This window comes from Felis catus, chromosome A3, assembly GCF_018350175.1.
Source record: "Felis catus isolate Fca126 chromosome A3, F.catus_Fca126_mat1.0, whole genome shotgun sequence".
Lineage (NCBI taxonomy): Eukaryota > Metazoa > Chordata > Mammalia > Carnivora > Felidae > Felis > Felis catus.
Genome location: NC_058370.1, coordinates 16,774,263 through 16,791,110, shown reverse-complemented (window position 1 = coordinate 16,791,110; position 16,848 = coordinate 16,774,263). Strand labels below are relative to the sequence as shown.

At 51.9% G+C, this 16,848-nt stretch overlaps 2 protein-coding genes and 1 long non-coding RNA gene across 5 annotated transcripts in view; 2 read left to right on the top strand and 1 right to left on the bottom strand.

The window, feature by feature from the left end:
- Positions 1-12,739, top strand: part of MYBL2 (MYB proto-oncogene like 2) — a 36,469-nt gene extending 23,730 nt beyond the window's left edge. Inside the window, exons 9-14 of one of the 2 annotated variants that reach the window (XM_023251228.2) lie at positions 2,022-2,161; positions 6,962-7,061; positions 8,458-8,571; positions 9,976-10,068; positions 11,442-11,591; positions 12,210-12,739. In XM_023251228.2, coding sequence (XP_023106996.1) covers positions 2,022-2,161; positions 6,962-7,061; positions 8,458-8,571; positions 9,976-10,068; positions 11,442-11,591; positions 12,210-12,338 — 726 coding nt within the window. In that variant the 3' untranslated portion in view covers positions 12,339-12,739. Of the gene's footprint in view, positions 1-2,021; positions 2,162-6,961; positions 7,062-8,457; positions 8,572-9,975; positions 10,081-11,441; positions 11,592-12,209 lie in introns of both variants that reach the window. The other variant, XM_023251227.2, reaches the window with a different exon arrangement.
- Positions 12,740-13,197: 458 nt separating this feature from the next.
- On the bottom strand, positions 13,198-14,715 carry LOC123384302. Its single transcript, XR_006595149.1, has 2 exons — positions 14,582-14,715; positions 13,198-13,429 (listed from the first exon to the last, which is right to left on the bottom strand). It is a non-coding gene; the product is annotated as an uncharacterized LOC123384302 (long non-coding RNA).
- Positions 14,716-14,877: 162 nt separating this feature from the next.
- TOX2 (TOX high mobility group box family member 2) overlaps positions 14,878-16,848 on the top strand; it is a 275,373-nt gene continuing 273,402 nt past the window's right edge. The window contains exon 1 of one of the 2 annotated variants that reach the window (XM_045053582.1): positions 14,878-15,011. The gene's annotated coding sequence lies outside the window, so the exon portion shown is untranslated. The remainder of the gene's footprint in view (positions 15,012-16,848) is intronic. The other variant, XM_045053586.1, reaches the window with a different exon arrangement.

Below are 16,848 nucleotides of genomic sequence, written 5' to 3'. Positions count from 1 at the left end.
GTGCTCTGGTGGGAAGACCATTGAGCAGGAAAGATGCAAATAAATGTGACATTTGGTGTGAAGGAGAAGGCTTATAGGTTTGTGAGGGCATTTAGTCTGGGGGGAAGGGGTCATCCTGGAGGGTTTGCTGTGAGGAGGAGGGATTGCTTGGCCAGCAGGTGGTAACTGAGCAAAGAAGGGAATGGACTCAGTATTTGCTCAAAGAATCTCTTTATTGTGCACTTGCTCATAGCAGATTTGCCAGCCCTGGGGTGCAAATGTGAGTGTGGCATAGCCCTGCCCTTGACGAGGATGGTGAATATTGAGAGCAGCTTTGTAATTACTTGAATAGAATGGGGTGTGGGAAGTGCTGTGGTCATTGAGAGCTTATTGTGTCCTGGGTGCTGCTTCCCGGGACTCAGTAATGAAAGTACTGTTGGGGAGAGCTGAGGAGGGATCCTGTTTCCCCTACAGGTCTGGAAGGCATTTAGAGCTTCTGAGAGAGATGTTTGGGCAGGGTTTTGTCAGCTTGAACAAAGACATGGAGATGAGGGAGCAGAGTCTGTGGTGTGAAGTCCAGAGCCAGGAGGGATAGGGAGGCTGGGGGATGGACGGGGGCTTTGGAGAGCCTTAGGTGTCAGTGAGGGGGATGCACTGTCCTGGGGGCTGAGAGGGTGGTGGGGATCTGGGAGGGTGGACTGGAAGAGCTGGAGAGAGGTAGACTGTGGAGGTCCCATGTCTCTAGACCAGAAAAGGGTGGGCGGAGGCTTTGGATCTCACTGTGTCTGGTCCCTGAGGACATGGGAGAGATCTAGGCCTAGATGTGGCACATTTTAGGAGGCTACTTAGTCATTTGTTCAAGGCTCGAGGCCAGGCCAGTGTTGGGGGTGAGTAGTGGTATCTTTCTGCAAGAGGCCCTGTGTTCATCACTATGGGTTTCCTAACAAAGTACCACAGATCAGGGGGCTTAAACAACAGAAATTCATCTTCTTGTAGTTCTGGAGGCCGAGATTAAGCGTGGGCCATTTCAGTTTTTTTGGAGGCCTTTCTGGGTGTAGATGGCTGTCTCTTCCCTGTGTCTTCACATGGTCTCCCTTTGTGTCTGTGTCTGTGTCTGTGTCCTGATCTGTTTTCTCTTATAATCTCTTACTTCCTTCTCATAGAATCTTACAAGGACACCACTTATGTTGGATGAGGGCCTTCCCTATGACCTTGTTTTCCCTTAATCATGTCTTTGAATGCTCTGTCTCCAAATGTAGTCACATTCTGAGGTCCTGTGGGTCAGAGCTTCAACATAGGAATTTGGGGCAACAATACACTGTTCAGCCCATAGCAGGCCTCAAGTAAGGGCAGCTGATGAGAGAAGGAAGACGGTGAGCCTTGAGCTGCCCAACAAATAGCCCAGGGTGATGGGGACCCTGCACATGGCCCTGGGTTTCCAGGGGCACCTTCAGGGCAGAGGGGGGGAGGGTAGTGCCGCAGACTTGGCTCAGATCTGGTTTGAGTCCTGTCTCTAGCACTCTGTGCAAGAACCTTTACCTCTGTAAGGCTCAGCCTTCTTATTTGTAAAATGGGGTTTCATGATATCACCTACGTCACAGAAGATGGCTAAAACTCTAAGAAATTCTTGGTATGAATGCTTAGCCCTGGTGTGAGGAGGTGCTCCCATCACCACAACCATTGTCACCATCCCCTGTCCACAGGTTGTGTAAGAGCTAGTCTTACTTCTGAAAAGGAGCTGCTCTGTCAGCTTTCTTGGTCCTGACTGCACAGTCATCAGTGCTGTGAGCACAGGCATGGGGAGGGACCTCCCCCAGCATCACGAAAGCAAAGGCTGGGGGCAGTGACAATCCCAGGGGTCTGTGCAATCCTAGCTGGTGGGTCCTGTTGAGCTATCTTGGTGTTTATTCTCTGTTGCCTGATGGGGGAGTGCTCCCAGGTCAGGAGGAACACTCCGTCAGAGAACAGGGGGTGGGGGTCAGGGTCTCACTCCCTCCCTGCAGGTTGTCACTTTGTCTTGTTTCCATCCTCTTCCCTGGCAGTTTCTGAACTTCTGGAACAAACAGGACACACTGGAGCTGGAGAGCCCCTCACTGACGTCCACCCCGGTGTGCAGCCAGAAGGTGGTGGTCACTACTCCCCTGCACCGGGATAAGACGCCCCTGCACCAGAAGCACGCTGCGTGAGTGCTGTACCTGCCCACTCCTGCTGGCCCCTCCCTCCCAAGCCAGGATCAGGACCACCTTTAGAGAAACTCCTGAGACTGTTTCAAGAAGGCAGCCTCCTTCTGGCTACCATGCCTCTTCGTTTTTGTCAGGATAGCCTGATGCTTCATCTTTGTTCTTCCTCATTTTTGTTTTTTAATTTGATGGTTTTCTAATCTTCAGACTAGCATCCAGATAGCCATGAAAAAAGTCTTCTAATCTAGTGTGACTTTTCTGTGCAAATCCACTGTGCTTGAGTAGCCTTATGTGAAGGACAGAAGTGCCTGGTTCTCCATCTCTCCATGGTGCCCAGTCAGGAGGAGGTCAGGCTGTGAGCCTAGAATGCTCAGTGTTTCACCTATACAGGTTGCTTAACCGTGTGCTTTTATGGAGGTGTTTTCATATAAGTGTACTTCCTGTGTCATCCTGACTCTGAATTCCAGGTAGAGACAGTTGCTATGTGCTTCTGCTTATTACCTTTGCTGCAAGAGAAGCACTGCCTAATTATCTCCTTAGGAAGCTGTATAATTCAGGAATCAGCTCAGAAATTTTAGCCCTTGTAATGATACACAATGTCAGGAAAGATTTATGAATCCCCTGGTCAGAAATTGGTCTTAGCAGTTGACCGAGTTTAACTGACATGTTGGATGCAGAGTGCTTCTCTGTTCAAGCCAAAATTTTAAAAATCTAAGCCTTTAAGTGGATATGCTGGTGCCACAAAAGGCACTGATAATTCTCTTTCTCCTTTTTCTTTTCATCTGGTTCCTAGTCTGCTGCTGCTGCTGCTCTCGCTTTTCTGTTTTCTTCCACATGAGGAAGCATTTCCACTACTGTTCATTCCTCTATAAATCCGTATTTCCATCTGGGAATAATGTTCTTCTCTCTGAAAGTCATCTCTTAATGTTGCAGTTTGGTGAATCTGCAAAGTTCATGTGTCTGAAAAGTTGCCTTAATGTTTGAAAGGTAGTTTTGCTGGGTATAGAACCCTAGGCTGACAGGTTTTTCTTGTGAGTTTTATTTTTATTTATTATTTTTTCCTTTGAGTTTTAAAGATGTTCTCCTGTCATCTGGCCTGTACTGTTTTATTGTTTGTTTGTTTGTTTGTTTGTTTGTTTGTGTTTTTGAGAGAGCTTGCAAGAATGTGAGCTGGAGAAGGGCAGAGAGAAATCCCAAGCAGGCTCCATGCCCAGTGCTGAGCCCAGCGTGGGGCTCAATCCCACAACCCTGGGAACATGACTTGAGCCAAAATCAAGAGTTGGACACTTAACCAACTGAACCATCCAGGCGCCCCTCCCTCTGATATTTTTGCATCATTCTGCCTGCTCTCAGGTGGTCTCCTCAGATGTGTATACTGATTAGTGCCCTGCGGAATATTCAGGGAGGCCCATCTGCAGATGTCCGTGCAGCCCTCTCCTCTCCAGTGATGCTGTGTTGTGCACATCTCTTCGACTCAGGGTCCTGCCGGGTTCCCCTCTGCTCCCCTCCCTGAGCTTTGCCCAGGAACTGTCCTCATCTGTCTTCCGTCTCTCGTGTCCCTGTCCTCGGTCATCTGGTGCCTGGGGTCTTGAAGCCTATTGTGTCATCCACAGTGTGTTGTTGCTCTGTTGTTTCAGGCAGGAGAGTAAATCTGGTCCCAATGTCCTATTTGGGCCACAAGTGGAGACCTGCTACTTCATCTTTAAATCCAGATTCTTCTCACAAAAGACTGTTTTGGTTTTCCTCTTGTCTCTTTCAGAAGTTATTTTTGACATCTGCAAGGTGGTATAATAGGCAATGGTTGTTTGGACTTCATTCCAGATTTGACTAGTTTCCCTGCCCACTGATTTTTATATCCCACCTTTCCCATTTTCCCCCCCATAGAAGTTATGAAAGGACAGCTCTTTAACAAATAAATAAAACATGCTCAGTATATGGTATTTCCAATGGTGATAGAAACCGTGAGCGGGGTTATACAGGCCTGGGGAGCACAGAGTAACGGAGAGGGGTTTCTAACTTAGAAGGACATCAGGGATGGCCCTGTAGGGAGGGGGAGCCATGCAGAATTTTGAGAGAGGAATTCCAGGCAGGTTGAACTGCAAATGCAAAGGCTCCCAGACAGAAACAGGCTTTTTGTGTTTTAAAGAACAAAAATAAGGCCAGTAGGTTTGGAGCGAATCTGGTGTAGAGAATGGTAGGTGAGAAGTCGGGGGTCACCAGGTCACCAGGTCTGTGTGTTAGTGGGGCTGGGCTGTGTTGAGCAGATCTTACTGGTTCATAAAGCACAAACCTTCCCCACTCTTAAAATTTGGTTATTTTCTGGGTTAGTGCTTTTTTTGAGTTCTTCCCAGAGAGGAGGCTGTAAGCAGGGAGGATATGAGGTCTGTGCCATCTGATGTCTGGGCTGTCTATGTACTGTTTTTCCACCACAGGAGCTGGATCTAGAAGTCTTGAGGGAGAAGAGCTGTGACCCCAAACCGCAGGCTCTGCTTTGTTTTTATGTTGCGGAAAAATCTGACACCCAACCTGCTGTTATTCCTTTGTAGCAAATCTTTTCTTTCTCCCTGGATCCTTGTAGAGCTTTGGTTTGCTTTTAGTTTTGTGTGTGTGTGTGTGGGGTGTGTGTGTGTGTGTGTGTGTGTGTGTGTGTGTGTGTGTGTAGTTTATTCCTGAAATGTGCCAGGCGTGTAGGTGTGCTGTCTCTTTATAAATCGCCCCCTCTTCCCCCCACCCTGATTTTCAAACTCAGGACTCAAACTTTGAGCTAAGAAAATGTGCTTTTTTTTTTTTTTTTTTTCTTTCTTTTTTAATTGTTTCTCTGGTGGTCTGCCCCTTTCCTTCCACTTCAGGGCCTCCTTCCTACACAGTCTTTTTGGTTGTTTGCCGTGTCTCTGTCTACCCTCACGTTCCTGTTCATTGTCCTAAGCCATCCAGAATTCTGAGGGAGCATGGTGGGACTGTCTTCTGATTCACCAGTTTGCTCCTGCAGTCTCCCACCTGCTGAGGCCTCTGGCTCACAGAGTGGAATTATTTTCATCTCAAGTAATCCTCTGTCTTTCCTTTTCAAGTCGGTCTTCGTTGGTGTTCTAACATGCATGTATTACTACTGCTTGCTGATACAGTGAATTGGAGAGGTTCTAGAGTTTTCTCATATTTGTTGCAAAAATATGCAACATGGGGCATGCACTCTCTGGAGAGGGCTTGGGGAAGGGACTTGGTCTTCCTGGATTATTGCCTCGCTCCCCTGACCTCTCATGGGCAAAAGCTCCATGTCCCACAGAGACTTGGAGTCATCCCTTTGAACTGCAGTTTGAACTCTGAGATGTTTACATTTGACTGTCACTTACTGTCTTTCCTCATCTTTACGGGGCGGGCAGGGTGTCTGTGTGTCCTGTGTGGGAGATAACAAGGACTTGGGAAGAGATTGAGTGGATCCCTATCTAACCCCCACCCTGAGGCAGGAAATAAAGATTGGTTTACCCTTGTTCCAGCCTTTTATCTCCCTGTGGAATGGCTGGCAGGCTGGGGGAGGTGGCCAGAGCAGCAGCCCCAGTAATGGTGTCCATGTTGGCCTCTGCTGCTGAGTTCCTGACTACCTTGATATTTCTCCCATCCTCTGACGGCTCCAGTAAGGCCTGGGAGTCCACTGTGGTGGTACTTCTAGCTGACTGGGGTCACACAGCCTCATGCAGGTGGAGAGCTAAAGTTGGCCAGCTGGTGGGCCCATGCCTGCAGCTTGGTGTGGGCCTGTGAGGGATCTCTTCTGGGCCCTCCCCTGTAGGCTTCTCCTTCATTGGCAGATATCGCATGCTGCCAGGGTTAGGGCTGATAGAAGTTTTTTAGTATCTCTGCTTGTGGACCAGACCCTTCCCGGGTTTCTGTCTGCTAAAACTTTCCCTCCCCATTTGTGTCCCCACTGTGATCATTTTGAGGGGACTTGGGAAGAGGGTACGTTAAGCATGTGCGTTGGCTTCACCATCTCGCATCACATGTCTTCCTTTAATAATGCTGCTGCCACATGCTCTCCATGGGGCACGCACTCTCTGGAGAGGGCTTGGGGAAGGGACTTGGTCTTCCTGGATTATTGCCTCGCTCCCCTGACCTTCTCTCACTGGGCCTGCATGCAGTATGGCTACAGGCTTGCCTTGTTTATGAAAAGTCCTCACTCCCTCTCTCTCTGACCCTCCCTCATTCATGCTCTGTCTCTCTCTGTCTCAAAAATAAATAAACATTAAAAAAATTAAAAAAAAAAAGGGGGGCGCCTGGGTGGCTCAGTAGGTTAAGCATCCGACTTCAGCTCAGGTCATGATCTCACGGTCCGTGGGTTCGAGCCCGTGTCGGGCTCTGTGCTGACAGCTCAGAGCCTGGAACCTGCTTCGGATTGTGTGTCTCCCTCTCTCTCTGACCCTCCCCCATTCATGCTCTGTCTCTGTCTCAAAAATAAACAAACATTAAAAAAATTAAAAAAAAAAAAAGTCCTCATTTATCGGCTAATGTTGGAGCAACAGTCTCAACCATTCTTCTGCCTGGCTGGGGCTCCAGGGCCCTCTTAGACTATGTCCTGTTCTTTCCTGTTTCTGAGGCTGGTGCTTCCTCTAAGCGCCTGATGAAGACCCTTGGGTGGAAAGGTGGTGGGTGGTGGAAAGGTGCCATGGGAAGAGACCATGTGCCTGAGGCTTGCTCCCTGCTGCCAAGGCCAAAGGTCAGGTGGAGGGATGGTGGTTGTCATGGGCAGCCTGTGGCAGTGTGGCTGGTGTCTGTCCCCCACCCGGTCGCTAAGCTTCCTTCTCTGGCCCTGGCAGGTTTGTAACCCCAGATCAGAAGTACTCCATGGACAACACTCCTCACACGCCGACCCCATTCAAGAATGCCCTGGAGAAGTATGGACCACTAAAGCCCCTGGTATGTGGTGCAGCCAGGCGGGTATGCACGGTGGGGTTGCTTGGGTCCATGTAGCCATGTACGGCTCACAGAGCTCTTCCCCTCTGAGATCTCATTAGACTCTGCCAACCTCTCAGAGGTTGCAAATACCCTGATGTTATAAATGGGGGATCTGAGGCTGAGCTACTTACCAATTCATCAGATATTATCCAAGCACCTGCAGTGTGCTGAGTGGGCACTGGCTGGTGCTGGAGACACAGTCGCACCCTGGTGAATCTCGGTATCGGGGGTGGGGGCAACATCAAACACACGAATAACTCGGTACTCCCAGTGCATTATCGGTGCTGGGGAGAAGATGGGCAGGGGCTGGAATGGAGGACGGGCTTGAGTGCTGGGGCTAATTGCCCCTCACACTGAAGCCTTTGACTAACTGCCGGTTCTTTATAAAACATGTGCGAGCCACTTGTGGGCAGGCACAAGGGGCCAGTGAGGCACCTTCCTGGCCGTGGACAAACTGCCCTTCTATCCACTCCTCCCAGTGGGATGCTCATGCTTTCCCTGGTGAAAACAGAAAACTGGCACTGTGGGCTTTCTGAAACAGAGGCAGGTGTTCTAGAAATGAATTGAAGGTGAGAGAAAGGTTGTAGAAAAGCATTTGGCCTGTGAACAGGGTCTGTGGTGTGCCCCCGACCCCCATTGTGTCGGATTCTCGTGCTGTGGTCTCTTCGGCTCTGGGATGGAGCTGATGAAGTTAATGGGCCCAGTGAAGCACTAGTTAGCACTGCCCTCTCTAGTTCAGGTGGGGATACAGTTTCCAGACCCTGAGACATCGGCCTGCTCTCTAGACAGGCTTGATAAGGCACATCTGACCTTGGCAACCAAAATTAGAGCACGTAGGGGCTTTTAGAATGACTTCTCAGGGTTGCCATCCCCTACACTTGCTGCTCTCTTTTTCTGTTCGCTGCCGCCTGAGGCCAGAGTGGTCGTCTGGAAGCCCATAGGCCCAAGAAAGGGAAATGGAACCAAGAATCCTCGTTAGTGTGGAACAAAGGGGTAAAGGAGTTTGGGCTCGAGCATGTCCAGGTTCTAACTTCATAGCTATGTGATCTTGGGCCAGGCACTTGATCTCTGAACCTCCCATTTCTACCTTGTGGAAGATGACAGCTGTTGCACTGAGTTTTGTGAGGGTCACATTGGTGATGTGTAGGTGCACTTCTGGCTCATGACAGTCCTCGGTGAGTTGAGGTTAATGTCTGCTTGTCCAAGGCAGGACAGTTAATGGTCACAAATGAGTGTGAGGCCAGCATCCTGGCCCCAGGCCTCCTTGCATTGCCTAGGATAGCCAAGGTGCGTCTGGGTGCTGTATCCTAGAGCCTGGGTGTGGAACCTCACATGGGCTGCCCTGTCCCGCCCCCAGCCCCAGACCCCGCACCTGGAGGAGGACTTGAAGGAGGTGCTGCGCTCTGAGGCCGGCATCGAGCTCATCATTGAGGATGAAGTGAGGCCTGAGAAGCAGAAGAGGAAGACTGGGGTGAGTGGCCGGTGGGGTGGGAAATGCCCTTACTGCCTGCCTGGGCAGCTCGGGCCAAGGAAGCCATGGGGAGGTGAGGGGAGAGAGTGGGGTGGGGGGGGTGGTGGGGAGTCTGGGGACAGCTGGTAAAAGGAGGGTACTGGGGAAGGTAGAGCTGCAGCCCCATGCCCTTTGTTCCCCAGAGTGGTTATCAATGAAACTGACCAAGGTGAGGCTCTAGTGCTCAGGACCCTTGCCTCTTCCCCACTGAACTAGCCCCTTACTCATGTAGCATTGTGTTCGGACCCTTCTAAGGTGGGCTCTGGGCTCGGAGCAGTAGATTAGAATGGTGATGTAGACCCAGATGTGGTCACTCCCTCCTAGAGCTCAGGGGGCGGAGGCAGACACTAGACAAACGCATCACGACCATCTCAATACATGGTATTAAGGGAGTAGAAAGGGACACAAAAAGGATTCCAAGGGATTCCAAGGATTCCTCAGATGGAGTCAGCCACGCATCTGGGCTGTGGGAGCCAGGTGGGAGACAGTTGGTTTGAGTGAGGTGGAGAGCTGGCAAGGACACCTGGGTACAGAGTACAGGGCAGGGGCTTCTCTGGGCCAGCCCAGAAGCCACACCTCTGCTCTACCATGTGTGTGGGTTTCCTGAAAGCAGATGGATTCGGTGTTCCCCCTTTTTGTAGATGCTTTCTTCTGGGAGAGGGGGGAAGATGGGAATGTGCCAGAGAGGTGTGTAGGGAAGGTGGATAGTCAGTCTGGGAGTGGCCCACTGGGTGGGGGCCCCTAGGTTGAGAGAACTTGACCTCTCTATGTCAGATGGTGGTTCTGAGACATGCCGGCACCTGTTTAGGGTACACTGCTGGGTTAGGGGGTGAGTCATTCCCAGAGCTCCTCCCTGATATTGGAGCTGACCTTTGACCAGCTTATTGGAGGTGCAGGCATGGGGCTGGGGCATTCCTGTAACAAGCCTGTGTCCCTCGGGTTTTACGTGTCTGTATTCCTTGTTTGCAGGTGAGTATTTGAGGTGTAATTTGGATGATTCTCTCCCAGGCCTGTTTAGGGGTGTGTTTAGTGTGGTAGAGGCTTGGGAGCTATGCGTGGTCCATCGAGGGATGAGGAGCAGGTGTCTGGATGGAGGCATTTGTGTCCTTGCTTCCTGTGGTTGCATCTGGCAGGATGGTTTGCCCTACGTGCTGAATCTGATGGGGCCAGGGTCTCCCAATCCACCTGCACACCCCATACCCTGCCCCATTCTTGCCAACCAGGGGCCTGGCTTGAAGGCCCCACTGCATCAGGGCGTGAGTCTGTGATCAGGGCAGATGGGGCAGGTGTACCCAAGGTTCTGGTGGTGACTCAGGAGGAATCCCAAATGTCTGCCCTAATTGTCTTCCTCCTCCCCACCCCCAGCTGCGGCGGAGCCCCATCAAGAAGGTCCGCAAGTCCCTGGCTCTTGATATTGTGGATGAGGATGTGAAGCTGGTGATGTCCACACTGCCCAAGGTGCTGTCCTTGGTAAGGGGTCTGAGAGAGAAATGCCCCTCCACCCCCGCCCCCGGCCGCCTCACCTGCTCCCCTGCCCAGAACTACAGAGGGGTCCTCTGTCCCACGGAGGATGGAGTCTCGCTGGAGACCCTCTGCCTTTGGAACCCTTTGGCTGTGGGGGAACCCTGGCAGCAAAGTGGCCCAGTGGTTCTCAGACCAGGCTTCTGGATATCAGGCTCTGCAATGAGGGGCTGATGGAGAAGGTGGGGCTGGGCACCCACCCCCAGCTTCAGTCAAGATAGCTCTGCATGTGTCTTTCACAGAAAGGTTTATTTGGCAAGAGTTTACATTGCTAGAACATGTTTGAAAACCATGGATCTGGGTCCTTAGCACCTTCCATTATATTCTACTCATGGTGGTGATGTGCAGAGGGTCATTGGTAGGCTTAAGGCATAGCCAGGTGGTTGGGGCACATCAGCCCTGGGATGGGTGTTCTCCAGGTCCCATTGCTGAGCTCAGGAATGGGACTGTTGCCTATGCAGAGCCTGCCCCCAGAAAGCTTGCCACACTGTTGATCCCTCTCAGCTGACAGTGGTATGTTTCCCAGTGTGAGGCAGTGAGAAGTGTGGCAGGAGTCATGAGACAAAGGATTGCCTGATCAGATCCTGCAGATATGGGGACTTAGGACTGCTGTAGCCATAGCCCTTGCGGAGAAGCATCACTGGGTGGGGAGCCCCACCAGGCTGGGGACTTAGTGCTGTGCATCCAGACCTGTAACAGGCATCACCGTGGGCATGTAAAATAATTCTCAAACGGTAAAGAAGTATAGCAAGTAGCTAAGAGCATGGGATTTGGGGTGGGGTGGATCTGATGGAGTCCTGGCACTGGTGACACTGGCTCTTGCTCTCTGGGATCTCTTAGGTTCCCCGAGCCTGACTCTTGCCTGTCATAAGAGCACCTAGTCCAGCAGACTGTTAGGAGGGTAAAGGAGAAGTGCTGGGAGACTGGAGGGCCTGGAGGTGTTTTGTGCAGCTGTGTGTATGTGCTGGTTGATGCTGCCATCTCTGACTGTCCGCCTGTGGATGTTTCTGATCCCAGGAGAAACTAGAGTACACACCCCCCCCCCCCCGCCCCTGCCTGAGGCTGTGGGGGAGGAACCAGCTCCATGTAAAAGGGACCAGCACTGTTGGGCATTTATTAGGTGAAGGCTCTGAAACAGGCACTTTACAGAGAAGTCCCCATCTGGAAGAGAATACTGAGGCTTAGAGAAGTTAATGTCCTGCCCAAGATCCAACAGCCCAGAGGTAGTGCTGCTGGGATATGACTAGTTTTCTTCCTTCCCACCGTGCTTGTGGCAGAAGGGTGAGTCTTTGGCTTGGTTTTGATTTCAGCCGACAAATGTCCTATCAAGCTCCTCCAGCCTCTCTGTGCCAGGCATCAAAGAGGACAACAGCCTACTTAATGAGGGCTTCCTGCAGGCTAAGCCCGAGAAGCCCATGGCGGTGCAGAAGTCCCGAAGCCACTTTCCAACACCTGCCCCTGTGAGTGCTGGCCACGAATGTGGTATTCCCCTTGGGGATTTTGCATAGACTGTTGCCTCTGCCTGAATGCCCTTCTGAGGCTCTGTTTGCTTGATTAACTTACACTTCAGATCTCAGTCTGGACATCACACCCTCAGGGAGCCCATGTGTTGGAGACCTGCACCCCCTCCCTGCCCCCCCAGCCCTTTTATGGTGTGGTCTCGTAACTAGGTCATCGTCTCTGTGTTTAGTTGCTTAGCACATGTCTGTCCTCAAAGGCAGATGTCTATCTTGATGTCTGCCATGGCTGCTCGCACCTCAGTGTCTGTATGTATGAATCTCTTGCTGTTCCTTCCCACCAACCTGCTTGGCTGTAGCTTTGCCTCGTGAGGAGGCCGGTGCCCACAGCCAGGGGCACAGCCATGTTGCCTGGTGCAGCCTCCTTGCTTTACATCTGAGGAAGCCCAGAGACAGGACCGACTTCTCCAGGGCCACCAGGAAGGTGGAGGGAACATAAGAATACTTGTGGGTTCAAAAGGGAGGAGGGTCATAGAAATGTCCCCCACCCCTCTGGACAGGCTCACAGCATTCACTGAGAGCATGCTGTCCCTGGATGGTAACTCACTTGCCTCCTCCCAGATGACCAGCGCCTGGAAGACGGTGGCCTGCGGGGGGACCAGGGACCAGCTCTTCATGCAAGAAAAAGCCCGGCAGCTCCTGGGCCGCTTGAAGCCCAGCCACACGTCTCGGACCCTCATCTTGTCCTGAGGGGCTTGGTGCTCATTCTTATGTTTACAGGGGGTTGGGGGGACCAAGGTTGGTCTGTGAATTTGAGAATCACACTCAGATGACCGCCTGCAGGGAGCCTTCTGCCGCCAGCCCCTCTCCAGACTGCTCAGGTGGAGGCAGAGCAGGGCCACCCACTGTCCTGTCTCCAAGTCCAGCTGTGGCTGTGGGCGGTTCCTGGTGCTAACAGAACAAAGTCCCACCCCTGGGCCTGCCTGGGCCTCTCCCCAGTGTCACAGGGAGTCCCTTTAGCTTCTCCCAAGCCCTCGTCAGGCCTGGCCTCATCTCAGACCCCTGATTAGGACAGGGGACGTGGCCAGCATGCTCATTCCCTCAACCTGTTAGTACATTTTCTTGAAAGAATAAAATTGCCTTTTTCTTTGTGCTGTTGTCTACTCCGTCTTCCTCCTGGACGCTGCTTGTGCTTTCCCAGTCACTGTGGTTCCCTGGTGACTGTTGTTGGGGTCTTGAGGGATGTGGAGACCTAGGTCCTCATCCTCAGAGCATTGCCTTGTCTGTACATCTGCACATTCTTCCCCCGAGGGGCCCAGTGTCTTGGGGGCAGTTTCATCTGTGGGCGTCTCAAAGCTCTGAGGATTCTTGGCTGTTGGCGGGGAGGGGAGGGTGCATTAGCATCCTGCTTGGCCTTAGGCATGGTTGGCTGACCTGGCCTGCCATGAGCCCTGCCCCCAGGTGAGACCAGTAAAGAAGTGGATGGCAGCTGGACAGAACCTTCTGGCACAGTAGTCTTAACTTGGCAAGGCCATGGCAGCAGTTGGAGCTTGGGCTGTGGTCCACCCTGATCATGGTGCAGTGGGATGACGGGCACTTGGCTGGAATCTGGGGATTGAAGAGGGGTGGGTGCCAGGTCTGAGAAGGTCTAGACTGGGGAGTGAGGTATTATTCAGCAGTAGGGTTCATGGGATGTGGCATGTGGCCATCCTTGGGGCTGAGGTCTCAGTTCACCACAGGACGGGCATCTGCCTGGGACAGACCCATCTCTACACTCTGCTTCAGTGCCTCTGGTTCCCAAGGGAGACTTGAAGACCAATCCTCTTGCCTGGGGCCCTGTCCTGTAAAGAGGAGGACTGGGAGTTAGTCTGACTCTGACACACCCCTGTCCTGTTGAATTTGTACATGGGGTCTTGTGGCTCAGCATGGCAGAGCCCTCCTCAGGTGACCCCCGGTTTGAGCCTAAGTCCTTCCTGCACCTCCTGTGGCCAAGCCAGATGCTCCAGCCAGTTCTATGGCAGGGCCACATCTGCCACATGCCCCTGTGCCTTTGTTGATTTCCTGGCCTGGACCCCTTCCCCCGCCCCCCACCAACTCCTTCCCCCAGGGACCTGTAGATCCTAGGCTTCATCACTGAATGGTCCCCGCAGGGCTATCAGCATTGACAGGTGACCCCAGTGAGGGACTAAGGGACCTTCATATTTAGGGTTCACTGTGACTCGGTAGGACACCTACATCAAAATCGGATGCAACAAGCCTCTGAGACCACCTGCCCTCTAGTCCTCCCACCCTAGATTTATCATAGGCTCCCAGAGAGCTGTTGTTAGGCAGGTGGTCAGTGGCTGCACCTCAGTGAGCTGGCCTACAAACCACCAGGGGCTTTCTGACAGTGCCTGCTCCCGGCTGCCTCGTCCACCTATGCCCAGGGCCTGTCCTGAGGCTCCCTGCTAATTGCAGACGTGTTAACTTGCCACCTCTGGTGAACTCTGCACTGGAGCTGTTCTCTGCTTCATGCAGTAAGTGAACAGGCATCGAGGGTCCCCCGTGTGCCTGGTGCTGAGGACACAAGAATAAACGCCAAGACGCGTCCAAACAACCTTATTCTCTCAGGGCTTAGATTCTAGAGAGGGCATAAGCCAACATCTGTACACAAGCCAGAGGGCTTTGAAGAAAGAAAGCAGGGGAAACATGAATGGCATGGGGGCCAGGCTGCCTGCTAGGAGGAAAGGGAGGCTTGGGTGAGGAGGCCAGATGCAGCCCCTGGCCACCGTGGGGTCACCACGTGGGCCGCGGGGACTGGTTTACCAGGGTCGGTGCTGAGGGCGCCTTGCGGTTTGATTGGAAGTGTGGGAGCACACATTGCTCCAGTGGGGTCTGCAGCCCCTGGCCGGCCTGGGGAACTTGGTCAACCGGGTTGATTCAGGGCCCAGTGTTTCCTAGGCCAGTGCGACAAGCAAGAGGGAGTGATGATGAGGTGCTGAGGTGCCGGGTACCTGACTTCAGGGAGGGAGTAGGGCAGAAGACAGGTGGGAGGGAAAGGCGGGATTCAATTAGGATGGCAGAGGCTGAGTGTCCTGACAAGATCCAGATGGTGGCTCAGTATCTGCTGGCTCACATGGCCTGGAGGTGAAGGAGACGGGGTCAGAGCAACAGAGGCTGTGGGAGAGGATTCTGGCAACTGCCCTCTAAAAATTACTGCTTCTGGTAGCCACACCCCTGCACGGGTCACGTGACTTACGAAGCCCAATGGGAAGCCCCTGATTGCCGCGTGAGGGATTGTGGGAAAGCCTGCTGAGAGAGGCGGGAATGACCAGGTGACTCCAGGCGCGTGAGCTAGCACATCCTAAGCCATCCAGCCTCACCTGATCTGGCCCAGTCCGGAACTGCTCGGCTGACCACGGACTCTTGAGAAATAGGAAATCGGTATTGTTTTAAGTGCCACTAAATTTGGGGGTGGTTTGTTGATACGGGCGCTGTTGCACAGTCAGCAGACGTTGGTCAGGTGTCCTGGCAGTCACGGAGCGGGAGGCCACAGCCGAGAGTTCAAGCCCCGGCTGGACCAGCACCAGGGTGGAAGAACAAGGCGTGGCAGTGAGCAGCCCGTATGGCAGTCACGAAGAACTCCGAATGCGAAAATGGTGTTCTCAGCTCGAGGTTGCTGCTGGGGTTCGGGAGCAGGCTAGGCGCCCCCTGGGAGGAGAGGGGCAGGTGGACATTGCGCGACGCCGTGGGGACTTACGTTTAGCTACAGGGCGTCTGTATGATGTTTGAGATATGTCGTGCAACATTTATTTGCATTTTATATCTCCCCTTTAATAAAGGGAACTGTCTTCTAAGATGTTTTAATACATTTTTGCCTATTTTTTATTTTTAAAAGCCTCACATGAAATTCAAGTGACATAGAAGTGTATAAACTAGAATGCAGAAGTTCCCTGTCATCGATACACCCTCATTTTCCTCAGAGGTGACCACCACTAACGGTATAATGAAATGCTTCCCAGATTCTGCCATGCACCTGAATCACAGTAGGATCCTGTTAAAAGGCAGACTTTGGTCCAGGAGGCTTTTCAGGCAGGGCTTGGGTTTCCAATGAGTTCCCAGGTGATGCTGAGTTGGGGACTGCACTTTGGATAGTAGGGATCAATGGTACTAATCATTCAGTTGATCAAAATCAGTGAGATATCTGGGGCCATTGCTATCTTGTCTTCTTCTGGGTCTCTACAACATCTAGAGTTTCACTCACTCAGTCTTGGCAGATTCAGGCCAGCCCTGGCCATGTGGTTTCCAGGGTGATAGCTCCCTGGACCCCTTCCACCTGCCCCTGATTCTCAGGCAGTGGGACATCCTCTTGGGAAGGGCGTGTCTAGTTGCAGTTACACCTGTATTGTACTGGCTTATTGTACATTATTGACTCTCCCATTTGCATGTAATATCCAAGGGAGCAGGGATGATACCAGCCATGTTCACGGCTTTATCCCCAGCACTGATTAGTGACTGGCACATAGTAGGTGCTCAACAAATACTTGTTGAATGAATATGAAAACCAGGAGGGATCAGTGATGCTGTGGCCATTGTTGGGCATTCATGAGCTAAGGATCTCATGTTGGACTACTTGAGGTGGGGTTGTCCTCTTGCCAAGACCAACGACAGATCTGACTTTCTGCTATGTGACCATAGGGCCTGACCAAAAAGTGTCTGTGTCTGAGAGTTGTATGTGTATCTTGAGAGTCCCCCACTTCTTCCATTCCAGCCACCAGAGGTCCTTCCCAGAGTCATACCCCACCTTTTCCCAGATGCAGGCTTCCCTGTCCCAGGCTGGACCATGTCCTCCATTGTCACCTGTGCTGGAGTGCCCAGAGATTAAATTGACTCTGAAGGCCTGATACACAGTCTCTGCTCATGACTGATAATCACAGATCCCTTCTACGTGCCAGACTCAGTTTTGTTCCCTTTTTATTGTGGTTTAAAACATAACAAAGTTTACCATCTTAACCTTTCCTAAGTATACAGTTCAACCATGTTAACTATATGCACATTGTCATGCAACAGATATCTAGAATTTTTTCAGCTTCTGAAGTTGAAACTGGACCCATTAACTCCTCATTTCCCCCTCCCCCAGTCTCTGGAAACCACCATTCTACCTTCCAATTCTATGAATTTGACTACTCTTAAGTATCTTGTATAAAGTAGAATCATATTGTTTTGTGATAGCTGATTTAACTTCACATAATATCAAGGTTCATCCCTGTTGTAGTTTGTA